The sequence below is a fragment of the Channa argus genome, chromosome 7 (genome assembly GCF_033026475.1).
Source record: "Channa argus isolate prfri chromosome 7, Channa argus male v1.0, whole genome shotgun sequence".
NCBI classification, from domain to species: Eukaryota; Metazoa; Chordata; class Actinopteri; order Anabantiformes; family Channidae; genus Channa; species Channa argus.
Genome location: NC_090203.1, coordinates 5,207,977 through 5,226,552, shown reverse-complemented (window position 1 = coordinate 5,226,552; position 18,576 = coordinate 5,207,977). Strand labels below are relative to the sequence as shown.

The 18,576-nt window shown below is 42.3% G+C and overlaps 1 protein-coding gene across 2 annotated transcripts; it reads right to left on the bottom strand.

The window, feature by feature from the left end:
• Window positions 1–599: 599 nt before the first annotated feature.
• phf1 (PHD finger protein 1) lies at window positions 600–18,329 on the bottom strand. 2 transcript variants are annotated; one of them, XM_067511257.1, is made up of 16 exons: window positions 17,806–18,329; window positions 17,055–17,133; window positions 16,842–16,923; window positions 16,127–16,213; window positions 15,162–15,256; window positions 14,474–14,622; window positions 13,932–14,027; window positions 12,113–12,181; window positions 11,782–11,905; window positions 9,579–9,646; window positions 8,867–9,004; window positions 7,269–7,347; window positions 5,699–5,808; window positions 4,749–4,835; window positions 3,318–3,705; window positions 600–1,501 (listed from the first exon to the last, which is right to left on the bottom strand). In XM_067511257.1, the coding sequence occupies exons 2-16, from the start codon at window positions 17,130–17,132 to the stop codon at window positions 1,451–1,453; spliced, it is 1,701 nt and encodes a 566-aa protein (XP_067367358.1). In that variant the 5' UTR covers window position 17,133; window positions 17,806–18,329; the 3' UTR covers window positions 600–1,450. The 2 variants fall into 2 exon arrangements, with proteins under 2 accessions (XP_067367358.1, XP_067367359.1); XM_067511258.1 differs by having other exon boundaries at window positions 8,873–9,004; window positions 17,806–18,327.
• Window positions 18,330–18,576: the final 247 nt, after the last annotated feature.

Below are 18,576 nucleotides of genomic sequence, written 5' to 3'. Positions count from 1 at the left end.
TAAAAAGTAGCTAAGCCCTTCCACAGGTCATATTTGGCTGTGATGCAATTTATCAGATAATTTCAAGGAATTCTCACCAACACTGTGTTGATTATCACCTACAGTGGCAGCGATCAGTGGCCAACGAAAAGCAGCTACCCTCACACAACACGTGACTTAAAAAGCTCGTTCATTCTTCAGAGGTGGCAAATTGTTTGCAATTGTGTGCAAACGCCTTTAAGTTGGGTTTTTGTGTTTAAGACACAGGCTAACAAGTTTGCAAAGCCTTTAGAAAGGTCCATTTCTGCTTAAATATGACCTAAAATGGACTGATTACATTTTTACGCAGGTCCTAAAACTAAATAAAGAGAATCCATTTTTTTTTAAATGACACAAAACTATAACACCTACGCATTTATTTATTGTTGAAAATGATCCACAAATAAGTACAATCCATTCCTAAATTGTTCAACGCCATTATCTGAGGCTTATTTTAGGACCTCTCGATTACACATTCAGTCTTATTAAGTCGTCAGAAATGGAGAGAAAATTCTAAAGGCTTGCTGAACTTTGAAGCAGCTGATTATTCCCGTATACCAACAGATTAAAAACACGCTGTATGAGGTGAAAGCCTTTTTTTTTTTTTTAATTACTCATGTTACATATTCGGTGTGTCAACGCAGAGTATACATGTACAAACATAATTTCTCCAAAAATACATAAAACCAAACCTTGGACTTGACTACTAATCAGAAAAAGAACTGAAGGCTCCCTCTCCTTAAGCAAATGTTGGGTTCTCAAAATGATGATGTCTTTGTTTCCTCCTATTTTGTTTTACACTAATCTGGTTGAGGTCCACCCAGAGTACAACCTAGAACAAGCACTTGACGGGTATAGACATTCCATAGAAAACACACAAATACATTCATCACCATTGCCAAGAAAGGTTCAGCACGCCCCTTCCTAATAAACTACAGTCAAAAGGTCGTTGAGGAGGATGAAAATTGCAATAAAACACAATTGCACTGGCCTGAAACGTGCGCATATTTGCAGGAGATAATTCAACAGAGAGGTCAGCATTTAAATAAAATCAGTGCTGCACTGCTTTGAACATAACAGTAGAAATGCCGTATTTGTCTTCAGCCCCCCACTAAACCCCAAACTAAACCTGTAAGACAAATGACAAATGCACATGTTGTTTAACTTTTATCGAACACATTGCTGAAATAAACCTCTGTATAAAATATAAACTCTGAAACTTGCACCACAGTATTCTAGATTTATGTAACCTGTTTGTAAAATGATAAAGTCCTACTTCAGCACCCCGCCTGCCTCTCAAAACACACCTCACGAGAAAAGGGGACATGATCAATCAGGCCTTGAATTATGGATTCATGCCTTCCTATCCTCTCAAACTGCAGACTGTTAGACCCTGGAAGATGCTCTGGGTTTACGTTAGGAGTTGGGCCTATCAGCGTCTTCCTCCCCTGCACCGTAACTTCGAATCCAACGACTGAACGTCCTGCAACACGAAACCAAGCAACAGCAGCGGTTACTGGACCTTTAGCTGATCTTTATGACATTTAACGCTCATCAAAACCAAAAAGCACTGCTTTCAAAGTAACTTCCGCTCTCCTGGCTTCAGGCGGACATTTCTTTTTTGTTGTGTGTTGGAATGTACAGTTAGATCACAGTCTTATTTCGATTAAAATTCAACAGTATATCTATTGTATCTGTCCACTGACAAAGAGTCATCCTCTTATTTAGTAGTAATATGGCCTCATTCATCTTATCATCTGTTTGACCAATTAGCAGGTACACAACCCATATAGGCACTATGCATCCACTTCAGTAAAAGAAAACAAGAGTTATTCAATCATGATAATATATTGTGAATATATAATTCTATCTATAAAACAAAAGCCCTCTTGTGGCTCCTAGTTCTAATACATACATTAGTCTAAATGTAAATTATGTATGACAAAATCTATCATAACAAATATGTAACTCCGTAATAACATGTATACAATCTCATATTAACATACTGCAGTGAGGAAAAGTCTGTAAACCTCCAAAGAATATTGTCACCTTAGCTGGTTTCTGAGCCGATGAAAGGCCGGGGGAAATCTGGGTGAACCCCATCGGCCACCACTGTTCCGGTGCCCTTAAGCAAGACATTAAAGTACCTTCTGGGCGCAGGTCTGGCAGCGCTGCTCTGGCTCTCCTGGCCAATAAGAGGTTACTGCGTTTTTAAAAGCCAAGCGCGATGGAAATGTGGCGTTGGCTACAGGCTTCTTAGCCATTTTTGTTCCACATGAAAAGACCCTCTTCTTTAAAGTACCCATGAAGCACCAATGTGATGATCTGAGTGGATGTGTAGATTCTGATTAGGGTTAATTTGCTTTGAGAAGCATCTGGTTTTGGACACTAAGCTTAAATTATTAAATGATGATGAATATAAATTCATTATGAAATGGACCAAGAATCTTTTTTTTATTTTAGAAAATTTGGTTTTCTTCTCGATCTCCCCATTTGTTTAAAACAAATCAAATACTTTTCTGAACTGTGTGTTCATTGCACTCGGAGTTCCTGCAATTTTAAAATGAGCTTCATAGTTATTTTGACTAGTACACGACCCGATAAAAGCCAAACTTGTCACGTAGAGTTTGCCCTCTATGCATCTCTGTGCATCTCTGTGCACTGTCTTCATATTTATCATCCAGATTAATTGTATTGAACGATTATTGTTAAGCAAATGCAGCACATTTCCCCCAAATAAGTAACGATTCCTTTAAGTTATAGCATGACATCCACAGTACATGACAAGCAGTGGAATTTCAAGTGTGATCACCTGAGCGCCGAACTCGCGACGTCTTTACTTTTAAGTTAACAAAACAGAAGTGAAAAAGCAGTGATCTTTTTCCTAATATCTTGTACTATAATATATCTTGCTTTTCTACAATGCCGTACATTAGATTGTGAGCGCCCATGTTCCACCTAATGTGGCCCACACAGTGACATATCATCAGGAGGTTTAAATACTTTCCCTCATTTTTGTAAATCATGATAAATGCAAAGGCATATTCCAAAGTTAACAGTACAAATATCAGAGAAACACTAGCAAAGAGGGACATTTAAGTAACGAGTAGTGAGGTTATAATAATGTATAATAGAGGTGATACTATGAAAGCAACCTGGATTTGCAACGTGTAGGTATTTTCTTTCTTTTAGTTTCCTTTGTACTTTAAACACTGCCACATGTTACATACGCAGTTTTCCTGTGGCAAAAAACAGTCTTTGCGTCTCTTGTTTACTCTCAGGTCTCAGTACAAACTCACATTCTCCCACTCCACAAGGTATTGCACCTTCCCGTCAGGTGTGACGCGTCTCGCCAAGATCCTCACTGCCTCCCCTACTCCCCAGTTCCTGGCCACTGTCCCGTCTCCCCCTCCGACTCCCACCCCCCCTGCTCCACCTCCTCCTCCTCCGCCTCCTCCGCCTATGCCACCCCCTCCGCCCATGCCAGCCTGGTAAGGGGGCATGTCGCGCAGGATGAGAGGCTCCATCTGCTTCTGCCCTGGCTGGTGTTGGTGTTGGTGTTGGTGGTTGTGTTGGTGGCTGTGATAGTGCTGGTGGAGGTGGTGGTGGTGGTGGTGGTGGTGGTTGCCGTTGGAGTTAAGTGGGTACGGAAAACATGGCGGTGGTAACTTGCAAGTGTCCTCCATGCTGCGAAAAGAGGCAGACACAAGCACAGGAGTCAAGAGCAGGGACCATTTATGCCATCTTATTTAAACTGTGTTGACCGTCTGAAGAATCCGTACTTTACCATCAATTCACCGCAATGCTCTTGAAAGTTTGCCTTAAATATACTGTCACAGAAAAACGTGTGGAGAACACCTGAGTGCAGTCAATGTGCTGGTATAAAAGCACCCGTATCTTGAAGGTCTGGATGAAAAGCAAAAACATTCCAAGTCCCACAGAGTATAGTTTTATCCATCATTAAGGAACATGGCACAGGTATAAGTCTGCCTAAAGCAGGCCATCCTCAAAAACTCAATACTGTAGCTCTACAAGACGGGGACTAATGAGGGGGGCCACCCAGACTGTTGCCTCTGTTCTTCCCCAGTCAAAAAGCTCCATAGAACCTCAGTCTAGCTGAGAGTTTACCTTTTTGCTCTTTGCCACTCTCCCATAAAACTTTAGTTGGTGAGGAAGTTACTGTACAGTGAAAGCCTGGCAAAGCATCCGCACACTTTTGTCAAACCCCTGGAATTAAAGCTGAAAATCCTGACGTCGCTCACATCTTGAGAGCTTCATTTCTAATACAATATGGTAGAGTAATGACACCAAATGCCAAAAAACGTATCACTGTTCCAATATTTATGAAGCCGACTTTATGTGTTTTAATATTTTTAATTAACATCCCGGCTATATGTCCAAAAGCCTAACAACCCATTCCCATCCCCAGCTGTCCAGCGCCGCCCCAAGCCTGGTAGAAAGTGAGTTCACATACTTTAATGGTGATACTGTAAGTCATTTAAGTTATTTAATACTCAATACTCAAGAAAAATAAAACACTGAAGTAAATGTGAATGAGCTCCTTCAATATTTCCTCATTGCTGGTGAAACATCCTTAGTTCTTGAAGACATTGGTCAAATATTGGTTGTCGAATAAAGAAGCCAAACCATGTGACCTTAAGTTTAAATTTATACACGATAGCAAAAAAAGTCAAAGTATTTTGTCACAATGATGCAATAGTGATGATAACCTGTTGTAGTGATGGAGACTCCTAGAGAGTGGAGTATTTCCATTGTAAGATGTGTGGTACAGGGCGTACATCCGCTTGGGAGGAGAGCTGTGGGTGAGAAGCACAATGGTTGAAGACAACGACACAACACTACAGCTTTAATTAAGATTGCAGTTTAATTTTTTTTGTTTATTTTTTAAAAAAAGGATTATTTTAAATTTCTGTTCACTCAAAATAATGATTAAAAAAAAAACATGTTTAGACTTTGTGGTGTGTGGCAATACAGGTAGTTTTGTCTGAGTTTATTCACTTAAGTTTTGAGACTTCAGCAGTTGTGTCCATCCAGAAAGAGTTTGGTTTGTTAAAAATTTCATTTGAAAAAAAGTATCTGCTGTCAAAACGTTTAAATGGAAATCTGTAACTGATTTTGCAAGATTTTGATCGGATCTCTTTTCAGATCCTGCAAGATACTGATCTTATTACTCTTATTATCATCACAAACATCAGACGCTCTCCGGTTAGTCTGTACAAAGTCTCTACAAACCCCATTTCCAGAAAAGTCGGGTCACTGTGTTGAATGTAAATCGAAAGAATGCAATATTGTGATTGCAGCAGCATGTTTCATAAAAGTTAGAAAACTGGGCAATGAAAGACTAGAAAAGTGGCACAGTAAAAAAATAATGGGGGGGGGGGGGAACACCTGGCAGTACATCTTAAAACTAATGAGGGTAATTGGCAAGAGGTCAATATCATGACCGAGTATAGAAAGAGCATCCCAGAGATGTCCGAAGGTAGAATCATGTCAATTAGCCTTCTTGTCCTTGGTTAGAGGAACCAAGGAAAAGAAGTCCTGTTGACATGATACAACCTTTTTGGATAACCAAACCTGGAGGACTGGGAATCTTCACTGATGAAGTGAGGACTGGGTGAGGTATTACCACAGAGACCAACGTGACACATGGAGCCATTACCTCAAGTTAAGCTCTTCCTCTGACTTCCTGGAGTTGTAAAGACTGGCCCCTCCCATGTAGCCATGGCAACATGGCAGCAGCTCAACAGGGTTGGCAGCAACTGGAGGCGCCTGCGCTCAGAAGACACGCAGAGATCAGCTTGGGTCTGGATGCCAACATTATCACGGGAGTCAGTCGAGCTGTGATACCTCAGTGCGCACGCATGCAAAAAGTTCATTCTGCATTTCAACATTCAATTCTCCAATAAATACATCTACATACAGATTTACACGGTGAAAGTCAGGGAAAATATTTTTAATCTGAGTTCATATATATGTATATACGCAGTATATTTGCTTATTCTTAAGCATGCATCAGCTTCAATTCCGTGCTTCTATATCATCCTAGAGGCACATAAATCTATGAATCTAGAAAAAAAGCATCAATGGATGTGACTCACATCATGTTAACGCTCTGACACAGCCATAGAATGGCTGCCTTAAATGCATCACCGCTACGGCGCATTTCATGGAGGTGAGTGGTTAGTGAGGCAGCTCCCCTCACACGTCGTCTCACAACCCCGTGAAAGCGAAAAACATAGGAGCATCAATCGCGTCAATGGAGAGGTGCCGCCTAAAAGTTCTTTGCGTTTCTCATCGCCGGACTGTGACACATGGCATCACATTTGGCCCATTATCATTTCTCACCCGAGCATTACTATCAGGACGGGAGATTATAATTCAGTGTCCTTAGTCTGTGCCTTTAAATGGACGCACTTTGTCAATGCTGCACTGCCAAGGTGCCAGCGCCACCTGGCCAAACTGTAATCGACTGCAAAGTGCAGTTGGATGTGATCCCAGGCTGTGCATACCAGCATCCCTTCCCATCTCACTTTCCCCTCAACAACGAACCTGCTCCTTCGAGATGGCCGGAGATTAACATCAATCAGAGGGGCACAATTTGGGCCTTGATGTGCCAGAGTGAAAACAAGTGCTCCTTGCACCATATTGTTCCAGGATTACTGTACGCGCACGTATACGGATCAGAGTGATGTGTAGGAGGACACAGCATAATAAGCATTCTCAGTTTACAACGCAGTGTAAAAATAGTAACCGCCACATGCGATGTCGCCTGTTCCAACGTAATCCACTGGGAATTGGGTTTGATGATGATGATAAATGCAGCGCTGAACTGCAGATGTTGATGAAACACATGAGCGGGTTTTTGTGCAGCCAAGTTTGTATTTGAATTATCTATTTTAACTGAACAGAACACACAACACACCTCGTCTCTCGCACACGCTATCTTTACCCCCAACCATAGACTAAAGCATCAGCAAGGCACAGAGCAGAAAAGGAGAAGAAAAACGCTGAGGCACTGAGCTGCACTGCGTGTTAAAAGACGTGCAGACTGATGGAGACTGCAAAATGAACCTTCATCACAGCATCTGACTGACAGGTTATTTGGATCACAGAGAGCTGTTTACTTGGCTGCATAAAGAATGAAAAAAATAATAATCAGAGAGGTTTTGTGGCCTAGAACCCCCCCTCCCCCCTCCACCCTTCCTTGTGTTGAAGATAGAACCACTGACCTGTGTCTCTATGATGCGACGCTTTGATTTACGTGACTCTGGCCCCCCCACTTTCCTCTGGCAGGGTAGTGACAGTGGGCTAAAGTGAACATCAGCACAGAGAAATTATTTTTACACGCGGAAACATGCACACATCGTCCCAAATTAGCGTGTTTCCTGAAATGTCTATTAAGGGGGGTTAAAATACAAGGTGAGAGCAGTGAGATGACTAATACATCACAGTAGTAACAAATAGTAGATATTTATGAGCCCAAATATCATCAAGGAGACAGGTGGAAACATGACATGCATAAAAAAAAAAAGATTACATACAGCACCCAAGTTGTTTATGAGAGTGGGTGTTTAAGGTTCAAAACCCCAGAGTTGCCCCTAAGGGCTGATACGGCCATTGCAACTCTATTTTACAATCATAAAACACTGCATGCAACAGACAACCCAGCCGTCATCCTATAATTAGCGTTGTGCGAGTATTTAGAATTGAAATGCATATTTTGTCTTAAGGGTGATGGTAAACAAAGTAACATGGTGTCATTAAGATAAAAAGAATATGTTCTCCCAGTGGCATTTGAAGTGGCCACTTCATTATGAGACATCTTGTGTACAAAGTTTGCATTTTTGGCCTGAGGTGGACACAGAAGGAACACTTATGTAGTGTCTGATACTAAAACAAAAAAAGTCTGTCCTCTGAGAAAAGTTAATGTGCTTGGTGAATTATAAAGGATTACTGTGTGTGTGCGTGTTCATTTTGACCCGTTGGTGGCACTCTAGGGTAAAAAAAAAAAAAAAAAATCCTACTATTTTCAAGTGTTAGTTGCTGCAGACAAAGGTAGCAATTACACCCTAAATGAAATGAGTAAAGAAAAGGTCATGAAATGTCCAAAATAGAAAAGATTCTTCCACTTCTTCCTCCTGGAAAACAACCACAATTTAAACTGACAAACCACCATTTTTAGTCTTTAAAGCTACTGCAGCAGCGCAAAGTTAAACAAACCCACCACCGCACCAACCGCGTCGGCTCAGAAATACAGCTTTTGTCCAACCAGTGGACAAAAGCTTACACACCTTTCCAACAGCAGCCTATTGCCAGAAAAGTCCTAATTCCACACATCAATCAGGATTTTTACACATTATAGGTTTTTATATTGCTTGTCTGTTTTATTACATTGTGATCCCTTATGTGTGTTGCTTCTGCTGCTGGCAACTGGAAGCGCACAGCTTGAAAGACATCGTTTGGATGTATTGTGTTTCGGAGGCTAAAATAATTTGATTAGTTTCGTAAAAGAATGGGAAAAGCTTACACTGTGCTGCGGCACAGCAAATTATTCCACTGTAACTCAATTCAGAATAAGCGCCAGCTAAATGCTAAAAATGATTGCAAGTCAAAGTTGTGTCGTATGAAATATGCAGACACACAACACTCACAGATGTGTACATGTAGGCGCACTGTTCACTCTTAGTGAACTGTTACGTTGTTTTAGCGGGACAATAATACTTTTGGCAGCATATGAAAACCCCATTGCTTTGATTCCTAAATTAATTGTGGGAACCCACGAGCTGTTGCTGAGATAAGAGCTGAAAGGAAACCACGCTGTTCTTACTCTGACCTTCTCCTGTGCGTGATGTTGATAGGCGGGTCGGTGATGAGGGGAGACGAATCGGACGTCAGCGGAGGCGGGGCTCGGACCTGAAGCCCGAAAAGACACTTCTTCTTCTTGATCTCCTTTCCGGAGACGAACCTGGACGACATCCACAGAAAAAGTATGAACGGTGGTGTGTCGGTTTCTAAAAATGCATCCTCACCGTCACTCGGTTTTTGTCATTGCTCCTCCTTGATGCTTATAATGGACTGCGTAACATAATGGAAACTTGTGAGACAAAACTGACTGAATTCTCCTTATGAAGTAGACACAGCAACATTTCAAAGGTGGTGACTGCATAATTAAGTATACATATTTGGAGCAGACTTTGCCTGGAGAAATTTGCAGTCTTATAACTGCAAGGTCCCCCCCCCCCCCCCCCAATTATTTCAGTGAAACCACACCAAACGCATTTCCACCTCTAGACTTGGAATTAAACACTAACAACTTGTGTCTTCTTTTAACAGGGTAAGATGTGCACCACCTTGTTTAACTGACAGTTTCCTCGCTCCTTATTCAGAGTCACACATTTCACCTCGGCCACTTCGCCTTCCACGGTCCAACGTTAGCAACTATGGGGCACTAAGGAGACCCCTCTATTCATGGGGCGCTACTCATCACTCCAGTCTTGTGCGGTCGCTGTTTATTCTTCTCATCATATGCGATGACTTACCTGTCCTTGTGGGAGTTCAGAGCGTTGAGGAGATTATGACAGCGGTCTTGCCTTGGCGTGTCAGAGAGCTGGAAGATAGACAGGAATAAAAAAAAAATAAAAAATCAAAGCTGTGTTTACACAGTGAAAGGCCATCACACAGAAAACCTTTAATGCATACAATCATTTTCTTTTACACTGACAGCAACAGCATCTATATGGAAAACTACTTGTTGAAGCTACATGGCTGAAAACTCCCGCTGCCATGTGATGACATGACAAACAATTCATTTCAAAATCCCTTTGAACAGCAGCTTAAAGGAGAATCCAGAACCTCAAATACATGTACAGGAAATGCTCAGAAAACTCCCCCCGGTGTCTCTCGCAGTCACCTCTACTTTTATCCTTGTGCTTATTATCTGTGGAGCAACTTCAAACTGTTAACCAGATGGTATCCCAACTTTGAGCCTTAGCACTGTCGATTGTCAAAAGCTCATCAGTTTGTCCCTAATCAGCAATTCCCAGCGAGGGCCACTTGTCCCGAGGGAGCATGTGGAAAAAACCTCAAAATGACAAATAGAGAAACGAATGTGATTCAGATCTTTAGTCAAATTATTGTCACAATAACTAGTAAGCTGTCACCAGCTGCAACACCTTAACAGAAGGCACTGGAATGTGTACAGAAATGATAAAATAGTTACTAGTCTGCAACCTGGATTAGCTTGTTGATCTGTGCCACTGATCTCTGTTGTTTTCCAGAAGCTATTAAAAACACTCCGCTCCACATTCCGAAAGGTCGCGATTCTGGTATTTTCAACAAACATTGCTCCACATGCAGCCATTGGTATTTATTTGTTTATTTGTTATTTATGGAGGACATACGGTGACTCATTTTGGAACAAGTTTATAATATATTTATAATAATAAGATGGTTTTATCCAAAGCATCTCACAAGTGAGGTGCAAGGCATCATGAGATCATGAGATGCAAGTGCAACACAGCACAGATAGGATTTGTTAGTTTCTTCCTTTTTAGTTTAAGTACTGAGGAGGTGGTGGAAAAGGTGAGCGGTTTAGTAGCTCGTTCCCCCACCGTGGGATCACCGAGGTGAGAAGGTTTGCTTGGGATCTTCTACTGCGTGGTGACATGACCAACAGGTGCCATTTGTTGGCAGACCAAGAAGAGGGAGTTCGGGTAGGAAGGTGCCCCCGGTAGTGAGAGTCGCAGCTATGAACCTGATGCGGGCAGCTATTGAAAGCAATTGCAGGGATCTGCAGAGTTGTGCGACGGCTCCTCTAATTATCACAAATATTAGAATGAAGTAAATGAAGTGTCACCCAGAGCAGCAGTGTGTCTGGCTGGTGTGTTTTAATAGTTTGTGGCATAGTAGAACAAGCTAATCCAGGGCGAAGGCTGACAAGCGTAAGCTGACAGGATGTTGGTTTTGGAAACTGTATGGCGATTACGGACAAAATGGTTATTTTGGAAAATGAAATGAGAAGGCAAAGTAAATAAAAATAAAATGATGATCTACACGTGCAAGGAAAATTGTAAAGCCTGTAAAGCCAAACTATAAAATAAGCAACTTAAATACTTAGAGCAAGTCAGGCAAATAAGATTGGAAACCACTGTTTGAAATAATGTCCAAAATCTCTCCATATTTACTACTTAGTGACTGTAACCATAAGAGCCTGGATGGATAAGCAAACAGGAAACATAAAATCATTACAATTTATTTACACCATGAATTCTATTAAAACTGAACACCACTACATTTAGGACAAAAGCCTGAATTTACTAGACAATGCAGTTAAAACCCACTAAACTTCGAGACATTAGCATTGGCAAGTAAATGATGATGAATAGAGAGAGACAGAGATACTAGTGGCCTAAAATAGACCAAAATCTAGTGTAACTTCTACTTTAAATGACTCGCAAGCTAAATCTGAAATCTCAACTTCCTGCTCCCTGCTGACTGAACTATCGAGAGTCCGTTACGCTGTAAAAGAGGCACTGAATGAGTCATTTCGAACTCAAGCCCCCCAATTCTTTAACTCGGTGTTCCACTTTAAGCTTACGCAGAGGTCGTACTTCTTTTTTTTTTTCTTCTAAACTTTAAATTTTACTTTAATGGTGGTTAATAGGCTTCAAGTCTAAAATGCAAAAGGGATGGCACAATTTCACATCATTTCATCATGGTGCTTAAATGGGGAAATATCAATACCGCGCCTAGGAGCAACGAGTCCCAATTCTCATTGGTGAAGGACAAGATTTCATGGTCAAAATCAAAGTATTTCCTCTTGCAACACAGCGAGAGATGGTAGAGCACTAAATGAGCCAAATCCACCCTGCATTTAAAAAAAAAAAGAAGTAAGAATTAGATAAGAATCAGGTAAAATAGGGAGAAGACAACAAATTTCAAATTGCAACTTTCTCAAAAACTACACATTAATTCAATAATAAATTACTTAAAATGCAATCAAGGAAGAAACAAAATATCAAAACGAGATATTTTAACTTCGGTGCAAAATGAAAAGTTTTGTAAACCTCCTCACCAGGTCATGGGTAATCTCTGGATGGTCTCTGGTCCCTTTGTACACACCGAGCACTGGAACTCATAAAACCTACAGACACAAGGAGAAACAACAAATCAGGCTCATTTATCATTTGTTAAAAAAAAAAAAAAAAACAACAGCGGTCATGTTAAATTATGTCTTTTGTTCCCATTCCCACCTGCACAATCTGTCCACTGACATATTTGTTCAAAGCACATTAACTCAGTTAAACTATTTTTGTCCTAAACAAGGACATTTTCCACCTTTCAGACCTCTTACCAAGTCATCTGTGCATTCAGATTTTATTATTTCTTTTCTATTTTGGGATATTTTAAGATAAACCTGAACTGATCCGTTCCACCATAATAACATCCAGTCCTGGGTGACCCTGAAACTCGGCTGTGACATAGCACAGCAACACTGAGTGCATCCGTCCTTCTGTATATATGCATGTGTTCACTGAAGGTCACTGCGAAATGTGAAGCGCAGACACGGTGTGATGACAGTACGTGCTTACTATTCCAACTGTGGACTCAGTCTTCACTCTTCCTCCATCGCCTGCTCAGCAGATGTGGTACCAATCTAGCCTCACCTCACCCCCCCACCCCCACATATGTCAATCTTAACCCCCCCCCCCCCCGCACAGGTTCAATAACATGGTTTTTAGGGTGGTTGTAAAACCCACTTACCTTAACACAGATGGTTAATGACTTAATGGATGGATACATTTTATTGCATGCACGAGATGCGGTCGATCAAACTGCACCGCGATCAGCAGGTTGCAGACCCACCCCTGCATCGTGTCAGAGCTACTACAGCACCAGAGAGGTGATACGTCTGCTCTGCTGTCTGTCACTCTTGTCCTTGTAACACAAGTCCGTGAATGACATTAACATGTGCACTGTTCACTTAGCCTTAAACTAATTAAGGCGGATCTCTGACAGGAGATGCTGTCATGTCGACATCTTCATATTATTATCTTAACCAGAGTGAAACCCACTCCCGACACCATTAATGTGTCGGCTGACTGACAAAAACAATTCTGTTTTGATAACTGATTCATAGTTTATATTCATCAAGTAAAAAATGTCAAAAGTCTGAGTTGTTCCAGCTTCATAAATGTCCTGCTTTTCCCCGTTTTGAATAACTGGAAACATTAAAAGTTAAACATGACTGAGAAATAACTCACTTGAACTAATCTGCTAATTAAATAAAGTGTTGATGTATTATTAAAAATGATCGTTTGATGCATTCTTTCCAGGTTTGACAATTGTTTTTCCCCAAGTTGGCACGAGCGGGTTTGTGCTCAGTCTTTCAGGTATTTTTCCTCAACAACTAAACGGATGTAATGAATGTTCTGAATCAACAATTAAAAAAAGGACCAATGCTTGTAAACAAGGTTTCACTCTCCTACTAATGTATTATTTTTTTATTTAATATTTAAACAATTTGACATATGTTATACTGTATTAATACCTTTGCTGCACTGAGTGCACCACTTGTAAACAAGCTACCAAATTGCTAATAACAATTAAATGAAGCCAGTCTGTAAAATATTATATTATTAGAATAATGTGCTCACTGATTCTGTAAATTCAGTTAATATCTGCTTTAAAAATCCCATGTCAGGTTACCAAATATTGTCGTGCGCACCCACAGGAATAAATTTAGTGTGTATTTAGTGCACTGAAATGTTTGAATGTGACCCTGTTGTACCAAATTGCAACCAGGCATTTGCAATAATTACTCAACATAAAGTATGACATAATTATAGTTATAAATATAAAAGACATTTTTGAAATAATGCTCAATAACGCACCTGTCTCCATACAGTAATGGCTTGGTTAGACACTGTGTGCAGGCTTCGTGGAACCACTGACCACAGCTTCCACACTGTAACATCTTCAGGTTCCACCTGCAGTCCAACAACAAGAAAACACAAAGAAACGTACAACACGTGAATGCATGACCCTGTCACCCGGTCTGAAACGTGTCTTCAGGTGTAAACTCCCACCGGATGCTACTACACATAAAGATACAGCAGTTGGGAGTTTGTTAGAGCTTTAAGAGTTTAAAAAAGGACGGCAAGTGCATTGAAAAGACACTAAGTTTGGATTTTGATTGACAACATCTGTATAGTTTTTGCAGTAAGCTTCATTCTAACATCAAATGTCAAAAAAAAAAAAAAAAAACTGTTGATACTGTTTGACATGTCTGATACGCTGCGTGCAACTTGCGAATAATCCACAAGATGACGCTGATACAGATGAGATGAAGCTTTGCTAGAAGTTAAAAAAAAAGTTAAAGAGCATACATGTACGGTACATTCAAACTTAAACTGGCCTCAGCAGTGTCACTCACTCTCCAGGTCCGGCGCAGTAGCAGTAACACTGTTGCTGATTGGTCAGATGCTGCGGGTCCCAGTCCAAAGACGACAGCTGGTAGGGGAGTCTCAGTTTCATAAACTGCATGAGCCGGGCGAAACGTCCCCGTTTGAGCGCCCCGCCTCTCTGAAAGCAAAATTTTGGGACAGAACGGGATTGGTGTGTGACCCCCCCCTCCCCCCCTCCCTCAAATCACTGTCATGTCAGAGCAGTAAGGGAGACAGATCACATTCAGTGGGTATGAAAGCAATTCGTCTCATTTTTATTGTAGGTCAGCTGTGAGAGATTGTGTCTGAGGCAGCGGAAGTCTGGACAATCAGATATGGACATTGACCGATTGACAATTAACTGCGTGCTTTCTCATCTCATATCTACAGAAATGGAGCACATGTGATTGATTGACTTTAAATGTACTTCTCTCAACTTCAGCGTAGCTTTTCAGCTTTATAACTATTGATTGTTCATGATTTCTTGAACACAATGTAGAACATCTAATACTGAAGTCAATACTGAGGGAATTAGTGTGCTTTCGCCTCAAATAAACCCATTACCTGCCGCACACAACCACTGTAGAGGCAGCAAAGCCTGATATATTTGACTGGATTCCTCCCATATTCCACCCCCCCCACCCCCAAGAGTGTGAGACAGGAGATTAGAAGCCTGACCTTGGTTGCGACTGCAAAGACACATTGCCGACATATCCACGAATCGCTGTCAGCTTCCGGTTCGATGGTTGGTGTGTGGCACTCCGGATGATAACCTGTAATGGGAGAAGGAGGCAGAGCGTTTAATACGCGTTTACAAGACAGACAGGCAGAGCGACAATAATGGCAAAGCAGCTCCACGTTTAGTGCTTTGCGGGTTTGTTTCGGCAGCAGGCAAAACACTTTACTACACTATTTGCATCCACGGTGCAGCGAGTGTGTGTTTGTCTGCCTTCTCCACCAAACAAACTGTCAGCAACCCTGACAGCAATGTGAAGACATGACTGTAGAACCTGCTGCCATTTCCCGCCTGTGCATCTTGGCGCCGTGTGTGTTTCTGAACTTCTTCACAGTTGCACTTTATTATATTTCGTGTCATCATAATAGTGTTTTTCTCATTGATACTTCACTTGGATGTTTGAGGTTCTCTGTGCACAGGGATGTGTGCGTAGAAGTTTGACACCAGAAGGCTGATCATTGCATTCAGCTGCTGAAGGGGAAAGTCTGTGTTCACCTTCAATCTGAATTTAAACTTAGCCCATACAAGCAAGATTTTGCAATATCACAAATTGTTTAGGAGCCAATCAGTGTCCAACGCAACGTACAGACACGAGAAATGTTTCAGACAAATTATTAATTCCATCTTAGAATATTTTTGAATGTCTTACAACATGTCATAAGAGCAACTTTAAATCCACCAGCACCAAGTAAAATCCAGTTGTGCCACTTAAGTGTAAAATGCATAAAGTCATGTCATTTATTTTCTTTCTACTTAGGAAGTGGGTGCAGCGACTTGTTTGTACTACTTTTGAAATGTGGCTTCCTCTAATAACGTCAATATTTTTTCACTATTTACCACATATGTCAAAGCTTCAAGGTCAGTGCGACAAGGATTGACAGCGTATGACGGGACGGCGCTTCCTTACCGTGGCGACATTTAAGACAGTTTATGAGAGGTTCTTTAAGGGGCGGAGCATCACAAACACAGCAAACTTCTTCCACTCCAGCAGCGACTGAAGCAAACAGACAGAAAAGAGAAGCAGGGAAGTGGGGAGGAAGCAGATGTGAGAGAGGACGACAGAGACATAGAGAGAGGGGGAGAGCAGTCAACAGCATTAATTTATGTATATTGATTCACATCCTCACCACCCCATTGATTTCAGTGTCTCCTGCACCCTTTCAAATTCCACTTCAATTGACGGGCAGATATTCAGCTTGGTCCTAACAGGCGTCCAACTTCCTCTTTTTGCTTGATGTTGGCTGGAGTGGGGGGGCTAATGAATTCATAAACAGACTCTAATATACCAATTACACCTTAACGTGCCCCCATCAGACCACTCCGAGCTCTGCATCGTAACCTTGAATGTGTTTCTAATCTCTTTTCTGCATGTTTCACGTGTGACAATTCTTACATCCTGAGACTAAAGATGCAGAATTGTTTAAGTTGTGGCCTCACAAGGGAGTAAAAAAAAATTCCTCAGGCAAAGTTTCAGATTGGAGACAAACACTTTTCAGTTTATGTTCACCTGAAATACACTAACTGCGAGCACTTTTTTTTTTAACCCAACAAATTCAAATTCCACCCAACTGGAAGCCATTTACTCTACTACCCGAAGGAAAAAAAAGAAAAATGCTTCTTACATGAGTGAATGTCCTTTCTCAAAACCCAGAACTCAGAGTTGTCCTCAAATCTCACCAGACAACATTGCTTGACTCCATCTACCTGAGAGGGAGATAGCAGGTGAGCAGAATGATTGACAAAACTAAATGGAAGTCTTTTCAAATCTGAGCAAACACACTCACGGACTCACACACACACGCATACACACACGGAGAAGACACACACGCACTTACTCTTTTCACATTGCCGAGGTACAGTAGCCCATCACTCCAACGAGCTAACACATCATCTCCTTCACTTACTCCCCCCATCCTGAGGAGAGAGACAGAGGGGGGTGGGGGTGGAGGGGGCAGAGAGAGAGAGAGAGAGAGAGACAGAGAGAGAGAGACAGAAACAGAGAGAGAGCAGGGCTCATGTGAAAAGGAAATCCGATTTATTCGCTGAATACTTTGCTGCCATTGCTGACAGAGGGGTTTATGGCCCCGGCATTTCAGCTGGCTCTCAGACGGGCAGTCACTGGCACAAAGGGGTTAAAATCTACCCCCCCCCCCCCCAAAAAACCACACACACACCCCTTCTCCTTTTAGACCAGAGCATAGCGACAGCCTGTATCCTCCACAGTGAAAGATGAGAGTGAGTACACAACCAGAGAGCAAGACAAATGATAAATGATTACTGCACACATGAAACACACAAAGCGCTGCATGACGACTGCTGCAATACAGTTTGACTGAATGAGCAGCTACTTGAAGCATCTGCCGTGCACTTTGCTGTTACCTTCCTCTCTCCCCAACATCTTAAAAACTTGAATAGATGCATGAAATGACTGTGCAGGTATTATCTCTGCACGTTGAGCATTTGTTCCAGTGCATGCACACAAGTCAAGACAGACGCAGGATACGTTACAGTGTATGTAGCCGTTTATGAAGCGAAAGAAAAAAGAAATCGGGCAAATTGCACAGTGAGCTGGCCGGTGAACGGTACCTGTCAAGTCGAACTCCTTTCCGTCGGGGTCACAGTGATTCCTGGCCAGGCTGGACATGAAATGCCCTCATCTGCTGTGGATCTCCGCTGCCCAATTACTGCTCGTTCGGATGCGCAGCCTGCGTGTTTGCAAAAAGTGGATGATGTGCATGTATGTCCCTGTCTGTGCCAAGCGCCCGTGTGTGTCAGTCAAGCCGTCAGCGAGGAGGGTGAGGAGGAGGTGGGGAGGGGGGTGTGATCTGGGGGGGGACGACTGACTGTCCGTCCGTCTCTCAACCTAGTTTGTCCGTCCTCCGCGATGCCGTTTCGTCATGTTCCCGTCGCTTTTTGCTCTCTCTCTCTCTCTCTCTCTCTCTCTCTCTCTCTCCCCCCTCCCCACCACCTCCTATTGATGCTATTAAGGCGGGTTTGTCAGAGCAGCACCGGAATCAAGCCGCCAGAGACGCCATCATCCCTGCCTCTCGCTCTCGACCGACTTGTTGTGACGCAGACATAAAACACCGAGATAGAGTGGGAGGGAGATACTGATAAAGGGGGATCCAGGGGTGGCGGGGGGGCGGCGGGGGGGTCCACGGAGAGAGAGCACCTTCCCGTCTGACCCTAAATCGTTGTGACAAGGTGGGATTGTGACGTGTGAGAGCAGGAGGAGGGGGGGGCGCTAAGAGGCAGCGGAAGCGTGCGCGCAGCGACAGGGGCCAATTAAGTGGCCAATTAGTGAGTTTAGCCGCCTCATTAATTGGTCTCCAACAAGAGGGACCAACCAAGTTTAGG